Source organism: Anolis sagrei, chromosome 2 (genome assembly GCF_037176765.1).
Source record: "Anolis sagrei isolate rAnoSag1 chromosome 2, rAnoSag1.mat, whole genome shotgun sequence".
Taxonomy (NCBI): Eukaryota; Metazoa; Chordata; class Lepidosauria; order Squamata; family Dactyloidae; genus Anolis; species Anolis sagrei.
In genome coordinates, this window is record NC_090022.1 from 50920732 (window position 1) to 50935490 (window position 14759).

Genomic DNA, 14759 nt, shown 5'->3' on the forward strand with positions numbered 1-14759 from the left:
TACAGCAGATATGGAAATTTTGCAGCCCACCAGATGCTTGCAAGCCTTTCTTATTATTTAGATATGATGGTTATAGCTGCCTGAAGTTGAAATCCAAACATATCTGAAGGCTGCATAAATCCACATGAGTATCACTGTAAATACAACTACCATTCATTATATTTGATGTATCAGGCTATGTAATTTACTGTATATACTCAGGGGTTTTTTGGGGGGGGGGGGAGGAGAAAATTATGGAACTTGATATAACCCGTGGATAAATTGAAGGTCATTCTGCAGAGGTGGTTGGTGCTTCTTTTAGGTTCTCCCAAGACAGACAAAATTCTTGTCTTTCACCACTTTACTCAAGAGGATAGTTATATTTTTATATGACTTAAGGCACGGTGCTGACTAGGAGCCACGGTGGTGCAATGGGTTAAACTCTTGTGCCAGCTGAACTGCTGATGGTTCGAATCTGAGAAATGGGGTGAGCTCCCGTCTGTCAGCCCCAGCTTCCCATGTGGGGACATGAGAGAAGCCTCCCACAAGATGGTAACACATCTGGGCATCCCCTGGGCAACATCCTTACAGATAGCCAATTCTCTCACACCAGAAGCAACTTGCAGTATATTCTCAATTTGCTTCTGACATGATAAAACTTTTTTTAAAAAATCTGTACTGACTAAAATTTCTATATTTATACATGAGGCAGTGACAGACTTTGTATTTGTAAGTGCAAAGATTACTGCAGACGCAGACTGCAGCCAGGAAATCAGAAGACGTTTACTTTTTGGGAAGTGAGCAATGACCAATCTCGATAAAATAGTGAAGAGTAGAGACATTACACTGGCAACGAAGATCTGCATAGTTAAAGCAATGGTATTCCCCATAGTAACCTATGGATGTGAGAGCTGAACTATAAGGAAGGCTGAGTGACGGAAGATAGATGCTTTTGAACTGTGGTGTTGGAGGAAAATTCTGAGAGTGCCTTGGACCACCAGAAGATACAACCAGTCCTTACTCCAGGAAATAAAGCCTGAGTGCTCATTGGAGGGAAGGATATTAGAGGCAAAGATGAAGTACTTTGGCCACATAATGAGAAGAAAGGAAAGCTTAGAGAAGACAATGATGCTGGGGAAAAAGGAAGGAAAAAGGAAGAGGGGCCAACCAAGGGCAAGGTAGATAGATGGTATCTTTGAAGGGACTGGTTTGACTTTGAAGAAACTGGGGGTGGCCACAGCCGACAGGGAGCTCTGGTATGGGCTGGTCCATGAGCTCACGAAGAGTCCGAAGTGACTGACTGAATAAACAACAAACATGAGTACCTAGGATAGAAGCTTTTTTTACAGCCTCTCATCCTTTTCCCTCTTGTCCTCTGTCCAGCCAGATATGTGAAGAGCATCAGCATTGGGAGGTGATGAAGGAGGGCTGGTGAAACACAGCAGCATGTCTGAAGTAAACCATGCAGTAAAATTTGACCTGGGAAAGAATGGGATTTTACTCTAGACAACAAGCAAGGTAAACAGCAGCTGCCTCCAGAATCACTTACTGAACATGCATGTATAGCAAAACAGAGAAAAAAGGCAACTAGACAATTCTGCCTCACCAACTACCCAGCAAATTAAGAAAGAACAGATCTATATGTCTGGCCACAAAAAATGGAAGTCATAAGAAAAGCGAAGGCTGATAAAAAAGAAAGAAAGAACTTATCATTATTCTTTCCATATTACTTCTACCTCTGATATCAAATTTTCTATTAAAACAATAATGCCCAGGAACACACCTACTTTGTAAACTGGGGTATACTTGTATTCGTACCATAACATAGAAGTTGTTCATATTGATTGTCAGTATGTAATGTTATCTGGTGTGAAAATGACTTATAGTTTAAACTGTGTGATTTCACCAATGCATGTGTTAAAACAATAGAGATGTGTAACATTGGTAGAGTGTCATTTTTGGAGTTTCCTGTGCAAAACGAAAAGGGGCTCTGATGATGTGTACCATGCTCTGTGCAGCTTGCAAAGATGTGAACGGACATGATTGGAGATTGTCATGTATATTTTGTAAATAAAAGTACCACTTTCGATGAAAGCTGAATTAAGAAGTCTGGTGTTTTTACCACTTCTTACGGAGCCCCTGGTGGTGCAGTGGGTTAAACCCTGAGCTGGCAGGACTGAAGACCGACAGGTCGCAGGTTCGAATCCGGGGAGAGGCGGATGAGCTCCCTCTATCAGCTCCAGCTCTTCATGCAGGGACATGAGAGAAGCCTCCCACAAGGATGATAAAAACATCAAATCATCCAGGCGTCCCCTAGGCAACGTCTTTGCAGCCGGCCAATTCTCTAACACCAGAAGCGACTTGCTCCTGACATGACCAAAAAACCACTTCTTACCTTTCAAGTAGAACTTGAAAGGTCAAAGTAGAACTTGAAAGGTCAAAGCAGCTGAGATAAGGAAGGTGATTTATCTCAATTTTCCAAAATTTATGTGGTCAAAAAGATCTGTTTTCTTCATTTGAACAGTCCAGAAAGCAATATCTTGTGGCTATCTACCTTTTAAAAAAATACTCAAACCCAAGCATTTTATTCAGAAGTTGGTCCCTCATACTTCGAAAGATTGTGTGCATGCTTAGAGCTACAACTGTAATTATTTAGCAAATTAATAGCCAATTTTATAATTTTTTACTTAATGTTTCATACACTAAAAGATTCAGACACATTTCCTTTCCTGCAAAAACAAACAAAAAACAAGGGAATGTATGATGTGCAGGACTGGTATATGCTATTGGCTCTATTGCACATCTATATGAAATGCTAAGTGATGTACCAGAAGGGAGCTAATTGTATTACCCAATCTTGCATAAGATTTCTACGTGGAAGGTTCCTGAGGCTCTCCTCAACCTTTACTTTCTGAGTTCAATGGTAGCCACCCTCCTTTCTTCCCTTTCTACATATCAATTTGCTTTCAAGTAGATTTTTCTTCTTTTTCTTGGTCGTCATTATCCTCACAACAATAAATCTTTATTTATATCCTGCTTTTCTCCCTAAACGGGACCCAAAATGGCTCACAACATTTAAAAAACAATACAACTCACCAATAAAAACAACTATAAAATGGAATATAAATAAATAGTTTAAAATCATTTAACAGATACAATGATTGTGGGAACTCGTTCGTTCAAATAATACACTTCACTTGACTCACCGAAAGTGAGCCTTCCTGTCATAATCAACCTTGATCCACCTCACCACTTCCCACTGCAACCTGTACTGGCTAACAGCCCATCCTTTACTGCTGAGGAGTTCAAGATGTCTGGCACAGACAGATAAGGAGTGTTTTTTATCACAAGACAGATTTCTTTGCAACGGCTTGGTGAACATTTCTGCACAATAAGCCACTCCTGGCAGAATTCACCTTAGCCTTTTCAGTGCCTTTTCTGTCTTCTAAATTATTGCTAAGTAGGAGGGCAATTAGGCTTCTGCAATTAAAATGATTTACTTACCCTATGTAGCAAGTGGAGCATCTCCACATATCTGTGAAAAAAGAAACACAGCTTTATTAACCTGCTAGCCAGCAAGAGCTGAAAGAATCTACGTCAAATGCACTCAAGTTCACAAAGTAGCACCAAACCAGATGTTAGCTGATGGACTCACTCTTTCTCTGAAGACAGAAGGTCCTGGGCGATAAGGTGAGCTCTGGATTGTCCCTCTTTCTGTTTAAAACAACAGGAAACAAACACCAAGAGTCAATGATAGAAGAAATAAAGTAGTAGTGAGTGATCTCAGCTTTCACACTGTTTGGATCTGGTGATTAAAAAGTATTATTACTATGATTATAGTTGTTATTGTTAACATCCCAGGATATTACCTAGTGTCTTGCATCTGAGGAAGCAGATTTGGGCTATGTCTACACTTACAAAATTAATTTAGGATAAATTTCTCTGGATCTGCCCTGATGCAGCCTGGAAATATTCCCAGAGGCCTTTTGCCATCTAGACGAATGGACAGGTTGACAGTGGGGCCACCACTACTGTGTTACTGATCACAAGCAGCTCTCTCATGGAGGCTTGCTGGTGATATTGTTTCTCTTGGTCACAAGGCAGGGCACCTTGTTGTCACCTCACCAGAAGCAATGTTGCCAGCAAGGCTCCATCAGGGAGCTGCTCATGACTGCTCATGCAGCGGTGGGTCTATTGTATATGTGGACTATGACTTGGTCTGCATCCAGCTGTCTACACCTCCAAAACTTGGGATTACTCTTAAACTTCCAGGAAACTCCAAAATACATTCCATCTTTCCCTGCATTGGATTAACCATTGGGTGTAGTGCTTTTGCTGTGAATTCAGTTTGTCATGGGGACTCCCCACAGCAAATGAAACATGAGTTCACATTACTTGTCCAGTGTAAACACAGTCTCAGTATACAAAAACTTATGTTACCAACATCTTTCTCTCAGTTAATCTTGAAGGTCCAACAAGACCCCTTTGCATACTGATAACTTTAGATATATACACATAGAAAATAGATTATGCTGTTCTTCAGAGAGCAAACCCAAGTCCTGCAGAGTTTTCTGTAGGTCATAATGAGGCCCAGAAGAAAAGGTGTGTGAAGCTTTCCCAATTAAAAAGCTCACTACTATGTTTTGACTTATATAAATTTTCTAAAACATCTCAGAAGCAGCCTGAAACACAACAGGTTACTGCTGGTATGTGGCTCTCCAGAGCTGTTTTATCTGGATCCCAGGGGGTCTACTGTTCCCACCAGGAAAAAAGGGCACCTAAACAAATGGCAAATCATCTTCTTTCTGTTATGTAATAAATAGAGTAACATTTTAGATTTGGAACATATGATATTTAAGAATTTTCTTTTCAAATTAACCTGAAAAAAATTACTGTTAAATGTCAGTACACATTACATTTTTGACATTTACCATTGCATTGGTATTAAAAGAGTTTTGCTCTGCGAAAGTGTCGTTTCAGTTACTCTTCATAATTCTTGCTTATGTTATGAGACATAAAGTTTCCCATGATCATAGATAAAATGTTATCAATGTTATGAATGCTACCCCAAAATTCAAGGAATAACACACAAAACAGAAAATAAAGAGAGTCCTGTGGAACTTCAAAAGGGCCAATGTGTTTTATGTACTATACAATTACCTTTGGACTTATCATGACCTTGTGATGAGAGGCTACCAAGAAACGCTGTTACTGGCAGCCTTGATCAGAACTTGAACATTCCTTGGCTGTGCTAACCCACCTTCAATGGTATTGACCTTCATAAATCAGAATGCACACATGCATATATAAATTGTGTAATACGCATATTTGCATTCACACACACAAACATTGGTACAGAGGAAGTCCTTTTAAGTGGTGGTGCTAAGAGGTGATGAAACTGCGGGGGCAGCAATACCAGCAACTCTGCACGTCCTCTACTGATGGGCTTGGCTCAGATCTGCCAAGATGCAGAGCATTTTTCACTGGTGGCCAAGGCTCACTCTCCCTTCTTGTATACAGTTTGTCACCCCTGGTCATTCTGTTCATGATTAATTTGTCTTGAGCTGAAAGTCAAAACACTGGGACCCCTAGTGTCACATGGCCTGTCTAGAGCAAGTTCTGAGACAGTGTCTCTAGGCGTTGCCCCCATTTTGTGTTGTTTAATTGCTGTTTGTTTAACCAGGAAATGAACTCCGGGATTGACGACAGTGTCCGGAGACAGACTTCTGGGAACAGAGAGATGTAGGGAGTGGGGATCCCTCAACTATCAGGATCCCAACACTGTACCGAACTAGAATATGAAATATGAACAGCTTCCATTTCATTTTAGTGACCTTTGCTGGCTATTTGCTAGCCAAACTTTGAGCACTTTGTAGGCTTCCTTCCTAGGCTTCTGTTTCCCAGTAGCAGCAGAGGTTTCAGTCCTGCCATTCAGTCTGAGCTTCAGTGAAGGAAGCCATGGATCTGACAAAAAAACTCTGGCTCTTTGCCTAGTCAAGCCTCATTGCTTTTTATAGCCTTATCTTCCTCACAATCTGAGGGCCTTCCCAGTCTTTTAAAATATACTTTTATCTTTAGCACTCAGTTTGTACTAGCCCTGCGCAATGTTGTTAAAGTAACATCTCATTCTCTAATGATGAACAGAAGGGCAGATCAAGGACTAGTAACATTTCTGTGTTTAAAAAAGACCAGAGGAGATTTCAGAAAGAGTGGAGAAAAAGTGGTTTTGTTTAAAAAGGAAATGTTCTCAACATCTGGGAGGTGGCACCAAGGTCATAAACACGTTTGAGTCTTAAGTGATTTTTCAAAATAGTACCCACTCCACTTCTTGTCGGCATTAAGAGTAAGGAAACTGAAGACAGGAAAACAAGAACTCACTCTGGAATTTGCTGATAGAAGGATTGTTTCCCATTGGTTCAGAAATAAATCAGCTCATGGGAGATGAGCCATTTCTGTATGTTCAGCACACTATTCAAAAAGCTTTATTTCTTCAAAGTAAAGTAAAAAAAATATTTTTCAAACTTCTGCAAAGTTCATAAAATGGAGTGCATGTGTGACTCAATACTGATGAAGCTACAAGCCCTCTAGAGCAGTGGTTCTCAACCTTCCTAATGTCGCAACCCCTTAATACAGTTCCTTATGATGTGGTGACCCCCAGCCATAAAATAATTTTCATTGCTACTTCATAACTGTAATTTTGCCACTCTTACTGAATTGTAATGTAAATGCCTGATATGCAGGATGTATTAGCATTCACTGGACCAAATTTGGTACAAATATCTGATACGTCCAAATTTGAGTACTGGTAGGGTTTGGGGGGGATTGTAGTTGCTGGGATTTATAGCTAACCTATAATCAAAGAGCATTCTAAACTCCACCAACAATGGAATTGAAACAACCTTGGCACACAGAACTCCTATGCCCGACAGAAAATACTGGATGGGTTTGGTGAACACTGAGCTTGAGTTTTGGAGTTGTAGTTCACCTCCATCCAGAGAGCACTGTGGACTCAAACAATGATGAATCTGTACCAAACTTGGCACAAATTCTCAATATGCCCAAATGTGAACACTGATGGAGTTTGGGGAAAATAGACCTTGACATTTGGGAGTTGTAGTTGCTGGGATTTATAGTTCACCTACAATCAAAGAGCATTCTGAACCTCACCAATGATAGAATTGGGCCAAATTTCCCACACAGAACCCCCATGACCAACAGGAAATACTGTGTTTTCTTATGGCTTTTGGTGACCCTTCTGACACACCCTCATTAACCCCCCCCCCCAAGCATCCCGACCCCCAGGTTGAGAAATGCTGCTCTAGAGCATATATATTTAAGAGAAAAACCATCAAACAAATGAAATGCTGCATATACTCATGTATAAAGTGAAGCCAAAATTATGGATTTGATATGACCTGTGGATAAGTTGAGGGCCATTCTGTGGCAAAGTGAAAGGGCCAATGTTGCCTCAGGAGAGGGATCATTGATAAAGAGTTATGGTACAGTATTTACAGTAATCCATGAATAAGGTGATCCATGTCTTTTGGGTTGACTTTTGACTAAAATTTCCAGATTTATTCACAAGTATATACAGTAAATTGCAGTACTGATATTAAAATACTGAAAGCAATCCTTTCAGTTTTGCAATCTACTGATTTATAGGTTGCTGGGCACCAGAAACCAACACCAGAAAATATACCCAGCTTTGTTGGCACAAGCAAAGCATTATCAAATGCTATTGTACTGTGAACAAGCATCTGACCATAACAGACCACAAAAGCTGTCAACACAGCCATAAAAGCAACCAAATTGTTCAAGAATTTACTCTCCAAAAAGAAGAGAAAGAAGTAGTAAGTATAACATTCAGACCAGATAACTCCTTTCTGTGGAAAGCAATATTTGTTTTATTGTAGTATGGAAAACCAAGTCAACGAGAGATTTTAAAAAAAATCAAACTCTTTTGAAACATTCAAAGTGTATTGATAATGCAACTCAAAAGACACCCCCTCCCCCAATTGGGAAAGTCTTAAGTAATATGTCTAGATTCCTATAAGTATGCTGCTATTTCCCCCCTTTTGGTGAAAAATGGTTTGTTTTGTGCCAAAAGTATTGCTTAAATAAACATGTATAAAACTGATAAAATAAAGGGAGCACAAGCAGCTAAATAATTTTAGACCAAAAACGGGCAACAGCGACTACATTGTCTGTATCCTTAAACAGTTCTTCCTCTGTGCATGAGGCAGGGCATTGTGGGCAAGCATACAGATGCGGAGGTGTTTGTTCTGCTCCACAATTGCACAAGGTGGAAGATTCTTCTAGGTAGCACCATTTAGCCAGCTTGTCATTTGATCTGCCTACTCCGCTTCTGAGTCTGTTCAGAGACTTCTAAGTTGCCCATTCTTGGTTTGCCTCTGGAAGAAGACTCTTGTGGAGGCAGATCAGATAGCACACCAACTCTTGAAGAATGGGAAACCCAGCTTTGCCACCAAAGCAGGAAAGAAACCAATAGCCAGGCAACCAGAGATTGAGAACAACAACCTCCATGAACCCTTTACACCTACTGAATTGGACATGGCTCTCAATAAATGTAAAAATGGCAAAGCAGCTGGCCTGGATGATCTACGGATGGAACAAATCAAGAACTTTGGTCCCAAAGCAAGGCGCTGGCTACAAGAAGCACTGCCTGAACATCAAGCAAAAAGTGGGTGCCAGAAACAATATCATACGAAAGCTGACTGGCACAACCTGGGGATCACAACCAGATACAGTGAAGACATCTGCCCTTGTGCCGTGCTACTCTGCTGCTGAGTATGCATGCCCAGTGTGGAACGCATCTCACCACACTAAAACAGTGGATGTGGCTCTGAATGAGACATGCCGCATTATCACCGGGTGTCTGTGCCCTACACTGGAGAAATTACACTGCTTAGCCAGTATTGCACCACCTGACATCCGCCGGGAAGTAGCAGCCAATAGTGAAAGGACCAAGGCAGAGACATCTCCAGCTCATCCCCTGTTTGGGTATCAGGCAGCACGTCAACGACTTAAATCTAGAAATAGTTTTCTAAGATCTACAGAGACACTCGCTGGAACACCTCAGCAAGCGAGAGTCCAAAAGTGGCAGGATCAAATCCAGCACCTCAACCAATGGCTGATACCAAATGAGAGACTCCCTCCTGGGCGCATAGAAGACTGGGCGACTTGAAAGGCACTGAAAAGACTGCGCTCCGGCACCACGAGGTGCAGAGCCAACCTTCAGAAATGGGGCTACAAAGTGGAATCCTCGACATGTGAGTGTGGAGAAGAGCAAACCACTGACCACCTGCTGCAATGCAACCTGAGCCCTGCTACATGCACAATGGAGGACCTCCTTGCAGCAACACCGGAAGCACTCTAAGTGGCCAGATACTGGTCAAAGGACATTTAACCAACTACCAAACTCACAAGTTTTGTATTTGTCTGTTTGTTTGCTTTGTTCTGTTAGAAATGAAATATAATGGACTGGTTGCTCTGACACGACAAAATAAATGTGGGAAGGTAATGGCACTCCATGCAGTCATACCAGCCACATGATCTTGGAGGTGTCTTCAAGGCATGATCATCAAGTTTGGCATTCATAAAAGTGCCATTAAAAACAATCAATTTTACAATATAAAACATAAATAAAAACTGTTAAAGCATATAATCACCAGTGTCATCTTGTTAAAAATGTTATCTAGTAACATGTCTTACTATTAAAAATGTAATCCAGTAAAATCATTTACTATTCTTTTTCCTTTTTCCTTCCTTTCTTTATTTGTTGTTTACTTGTGCTAATTATAGAGATGCTGAAACTATCTAAAGTATTTTTTCTGCTCATACACAAACAAATGAAATGTTTACATTTTTTAAAAGTGAATTGATCCTTGCCTCTTTCAATAATTTCAAAACAAACCCACAAACTCTCCTAGTTATAACCACAGTAGTTCTCTTTATCCTTGGTTTCACTTCTACTAGATTCCCAAAATATTAAATGGAAAATTCCAGAAACACACAATTCTGAAGTTTTAAATTACACACCATATTCACGCCACTATTATTTCAGTACATTGTTATAATTCTTCTATTTTATTGCTAGCTGTCATTCTTAATCCCTTACTGCACCTAGTTTATGCAAGTATATATAAGGAAAAACATAGAATCATAGAGTTGGAAGAGTCATCCAGTCTAACCTCCTGCCAAGAACCAAGAAAACTGCATTCAAAGCACACCTGACAGATGGCCATTTTGCCTCCAAAGAAGGAGACTCCACCACAGTCTGGGGCAGAGAGTTCCACTGCTGATCATAGAAAAAAAATTCACACTGAAGTAGTAGTATTAATTGTAACTATTGTTATTATTATTACCTTGATTATCTCTTGGGGTTAGCAAATATCAGAAGCATTTATGTATAAAATTGTGTAAGGCTACATCTCTGTTCCTAGGAACCTGGAAGTAAGCCCTGCTGAATTCAGTGGGACTTATACATAAAAAGAGAAATATGGAATTGCACTCTTAGTAGAAGCAATGCTCACACGAGAAAAACAACTTGCTTGAAATCAGACAAAAAGGGGTAGGAATTATATGCCAGCAGCAGCCAGCACTAGGAAATCTATGTTCCCTCATGACATTCTTCTCATGGCTGGCTTTCGCTTCCTTTCTGTCTCCATCTTTGTATGCTCAGGTGGCATCGAACAGATAACGCAGGAAAAGGCACAGACAGCATGGCTAAAATAGCAGCATGCGCCTCTGAACGAATTGCATGCATCTTATTGATGCTTTGCCACTTGCCTACCAAAGGATGGAGTAACAGGATGAAAAATGAAGACACAAAAGCTGATATCCGAAGGAAAGCATTCACAAGACTCAATGTGCTTCAGATGGCCATACATGCTTTGCAAGTACTGCATATACTCATGAATAAGTCTACCTCATTTGTTAGCTGAGGGCACATTTTGGGGCCAGAATCAAGGATTTTGATGCAATCCATGGATAAGCCAAGGGTCATTTTGTGAGGATGGGGGTCAGAAGGTCAGCTGCCCCTGGCTGCCACCACCAGACATTCAAAAAGGTCAGACTAAGTACCTTACCAGATGTAGTCTTCTCCCCATTATCAGGTGCTGGCATAACGGAGCCCCACAGAACATTCACACGAAGAATGGCCACTTCCAGTGGCTGCCTGTGGGAATCCGTATTGCCAGCACCTGAAAATGGAGAGATGGCTCTGATTTCAGGAGTCAGATGCTACTCAAACTGGAATGGCCACAGACTACAATATTGGATTGTGTGATTTTAAAAAAAATGGTTTTAAAGGTTTTATTACATTTTAATGATTGTTTTAATCCTTATGTTTTGATTATGTGTGTGTGTTTTGGCATCAAATTGATGGCTATATATGTAAGCTGCCTTGAGTCCCCTACGGTGTTGAGAGGGAAGGATATAAATACAGTGAATAAATAAACTCCTAATTGCACAGAACAGGAAGGAAGTGGGAAAAGTGAGGGAAAGGAAAGGAATCTGTGTGGGGTGGCTATCCCAGAAGATGGAGAAAGATGATAGGGAATGAAAGAGGACAGTTTCCTCCACTTTCCCCCACTTCTTCCTGCCCATCCAATGAGGTCGTAAGTTCTTACCTTTTGCTTCTCTACTCAGAGAAAGATGTGGTTCCTTTTTATAAGTTAAGGTAAAGTACTCACATTGACCGATGGATTAATCAACCCAGGGGTATTTGTGTATGTGTGTGATTTTTTGATTTAAATTTCTAGACTTACACATGAGCATATAAAATTTCACAAGTCCCTTTCTCTTCCCAAATTTGGCCAAAGAAAAGTTTCTTCCCCTCCTGCCCTCTTTAAAAACATAAATCCTACTCTACATATACAAAAATTGTATTAATTTATGTTAGGAGATGACAGATGCAGACTAAGTTATAAGATCATAAAATTTCCCAGCTTCTTGTTTTATGTATAAGGGCATCTAACACTGACAAATCTAATATTAATAAAGGCTACATCTACCCACAGATATCTATTATCAGTGCCATCAAACAAAATAGGGAATAAAACGCTCCTCTTTAGGGAAACTGCACCTTGTCTACTATCCATCAGCAGGATATGGTCCAAGCAAGCCTTCATCCATCCACTGCTGGTGAAGTGTCCCTGGACACCACAGATTAGCTAATAGAGCATAGCTAGGTAGGCACCATTCTCTCTCTTAGCAATGTTTCTCCTTCCCAGAAACCAGTATGGTTACAATTTTATTTTTTACTATCTTGTCACAACCTTTGGCCTGTTTGGCATGGAATCAGGATTCAGGGCTTGATATCACTTGGGATTGATGATATGGACCCAATTAGGAGACTCGGAAAGAGGGGAAGCTAGGATCATGATCAACCAGGGAGGGAGAGTGAGCCATGCCAGTGTCCTACTCTCATGTGGCATGGGAAATAGATAGTGGCATCTTCTCACATGGACTCCTATATATATGTTGTCTGGGACTTTTTGTCCAACCTGGGTTAACAGAAGTCCATTAACCAACAGACAGGTCAGATAATGCCTAGATCTGAACCCATGTGAATGCCATCCCTATTTGGTGATGTGGCCTGTTTAATCCAAAACTTGGTTCTTGGTATCTGGATATTAATGGGTTGGGAAATCATATATGCCTGCAAAACGTGGACTATCTACAGACGTCACATGCAACTCCTGGAATGATTCCATCAGCATTGCCTCTGAAAAATTCTGCAAATCTCTTGAAAAAAACAGACAGAAAAATGTCAGTGTGCTAGAAGAAGCAAAGACCACCAGCACAGTCCTCCACCATCAACTTCACTGGACTGGGCAAGTTGTCCAAATGCCCGATCACCATTTCCCAAAGCAGTTGCTCTACTCTGAATTCAAGAACGGAAAATGGAATGTTGGAGGACAGAAAAAGAGATTTAAAGATGGGGTCAAAGCCAACTTTATTATTATTATTTATATTATTTATTATTATTTATTAACTTTATTTGTACCCCGCTAGCATCTCCCGAAGGACTCGATGCGGCTTACACGGGCCGAAGCCTCAAACACAATACAATAGAAAACATAACACAACAATAAACAAAGCAAATCAAAACAATTAAGCAAAATAACCACAATGACAATACATCAATACATCAAGACACTATTAAAAACTGGTTCGGCCGGCGCAATGGGGTACAGGGTTAAAAGTGCTGAGATGGTAGGAGGAACGTAGGGTTAAAAGTGCGGTGTGCAGCAACATTGGTTGTGCTAAAGTGCTTCTAGGACTTGGGGTGGGGGATTACTAATCTGCGAAGGCACATCGGAACAGCCACGTTTTTAGGTTCCTTCTGAAAACTGCTAAGGTGGGGGCCTGTCGGAGATCTTTTGGAAGGGCATTCCAAAGTCGGGGGGCCGCCACAGAGAAGGCCCTGTCCCGTGTCCCCACCAAGCGCGCTTGCGACGTGGGTGGGATCACGAGCAGGGCCTCCCCAGATGATCGAAGAGAACGTGTGGGCTCATAGATGGAGATGCGGTCACGCAGGTAGGGTGGTCCCAAACCGTTCAGGGCTTTGTAGGTGAGCACCTGCACCTTGAATTAAACTCGGAAAATAAATGGCAGCCAGTGGAGCTCCTTAAACAGAGGGGTAGACCTCTCTTGATAATGAGCTCCAGTTAGCATCCTGGCTGCTGCCCGCTGGACCAATTGAAGTTTCCGAGCCGTCTTCAAGGGCAGCCCCATGTAGAGCGCATTGCAGTAATCCATTCTAGAGGTGACCAAGGCGTGGACCACCCCGGCCAGATCAGCCTTCACGAGGTACGGTCGCAGCTGGCGCACAAGTCTCAGTTGTGCAAAGGCCCTCCCGGATACCGCCGACACCTGAGCCTCAAGTGTAAGCGAAGAATCCAAGAGGACACCCAAACTGCGGACCTGTGGCTTCAGGGGGAGTGTAACCCCGTCCAACACAGGTTGCCACCCTATACCCTGATCCGGTTTACGATCGACCAGGAGGACCTCTGTCTTGTCGGGATTGATCTTCAGCTTGTTCTTCCTCATCCAGATCGACACAGCGGCCAGGCACTCGTCCAGCACCCGAGAAGCCTCCTTGGAATTAGGTGGAAAAGAGTAGTAGAGTTGTGTGTCATCCGCATAAAGATGGCACCCAACTCCAAAACTCCGGATGACCTCTCCCAGCGGTTTCATGTAGATGTTGAAGAGCATGAGCGACAAAATAGAGCCTTGCGGGACCCCACAGGTCAAAGGCCAGGGGTCAGAACAGGCGTCTCCCAGCTTCACCATCTGGGTGCGTCCCTCCAGGAAGGACCGGAGCCACGACAAAACCGCGCCCCCGAGGCCCATCCCAGAGAGGCGACACAGAAGGATACCATGGTCGATGGTATCGAAAGCCGCTGAGATGTCCAAGAGAACCAGCAGTCACACTCCCCCTGTCCAGCTCTCTGCGGAGGTCATCCACCAAGGCGACCAAGGCTGTCTCGGTGCCATGACCAGGCCTGAAACCAGACTGTGACTGATCTAGGTAGTTGGTATCGTCTAAAAAGCTCTGGAGCTGGGAGGCGACCACCCGCTCCAGCACCTTGCCCAGAAAAGGGAGGTTGGAGATTGGCCTGTAATTGCTCAGCACCGTGGAGTCAAGGGAGGCTTTTTTGAGGAGTGGACGAACCACAGCCTGCTTCAGATTAGATGGAAAAATCCCTTGCTCCAACGATGCATTGATAATCAACACAAACCAATCAACCAAC

General features: G+C 42.1%; 1 protein-coding gene across 5 annotated transcripts in view; it reads right to left on the reverse strand.

Moving 5' to 3' along the window:
• FGD5 (FYVE, RhoGEF and PH domain containing 5) overlaps window positions 1-14759 on the reverse strand; it is a 177627-nt gene that overhangs the window by 76937 nt on the left and 85931 nt on the right. For all 5 annotated transcript variants that reach the window (XM_060766238.2, XM_067463499.1, XM_060766237.2 and 2 more), the window contains exons 4-5: window positions 3635-3693; window positions 3484-3514 (exon numbers count right to left, since the gene is read on the reverse strand). In XM_060766238.2, the coding sequence (XP_060622221.2) occupies window positions 3484-3514; window positions 3635-3693 (90 nt within the window). The remainder of the gene's footprint in view (window positions 1-3483; window positions 3515-3634; window positions 3694-14759) is intronic.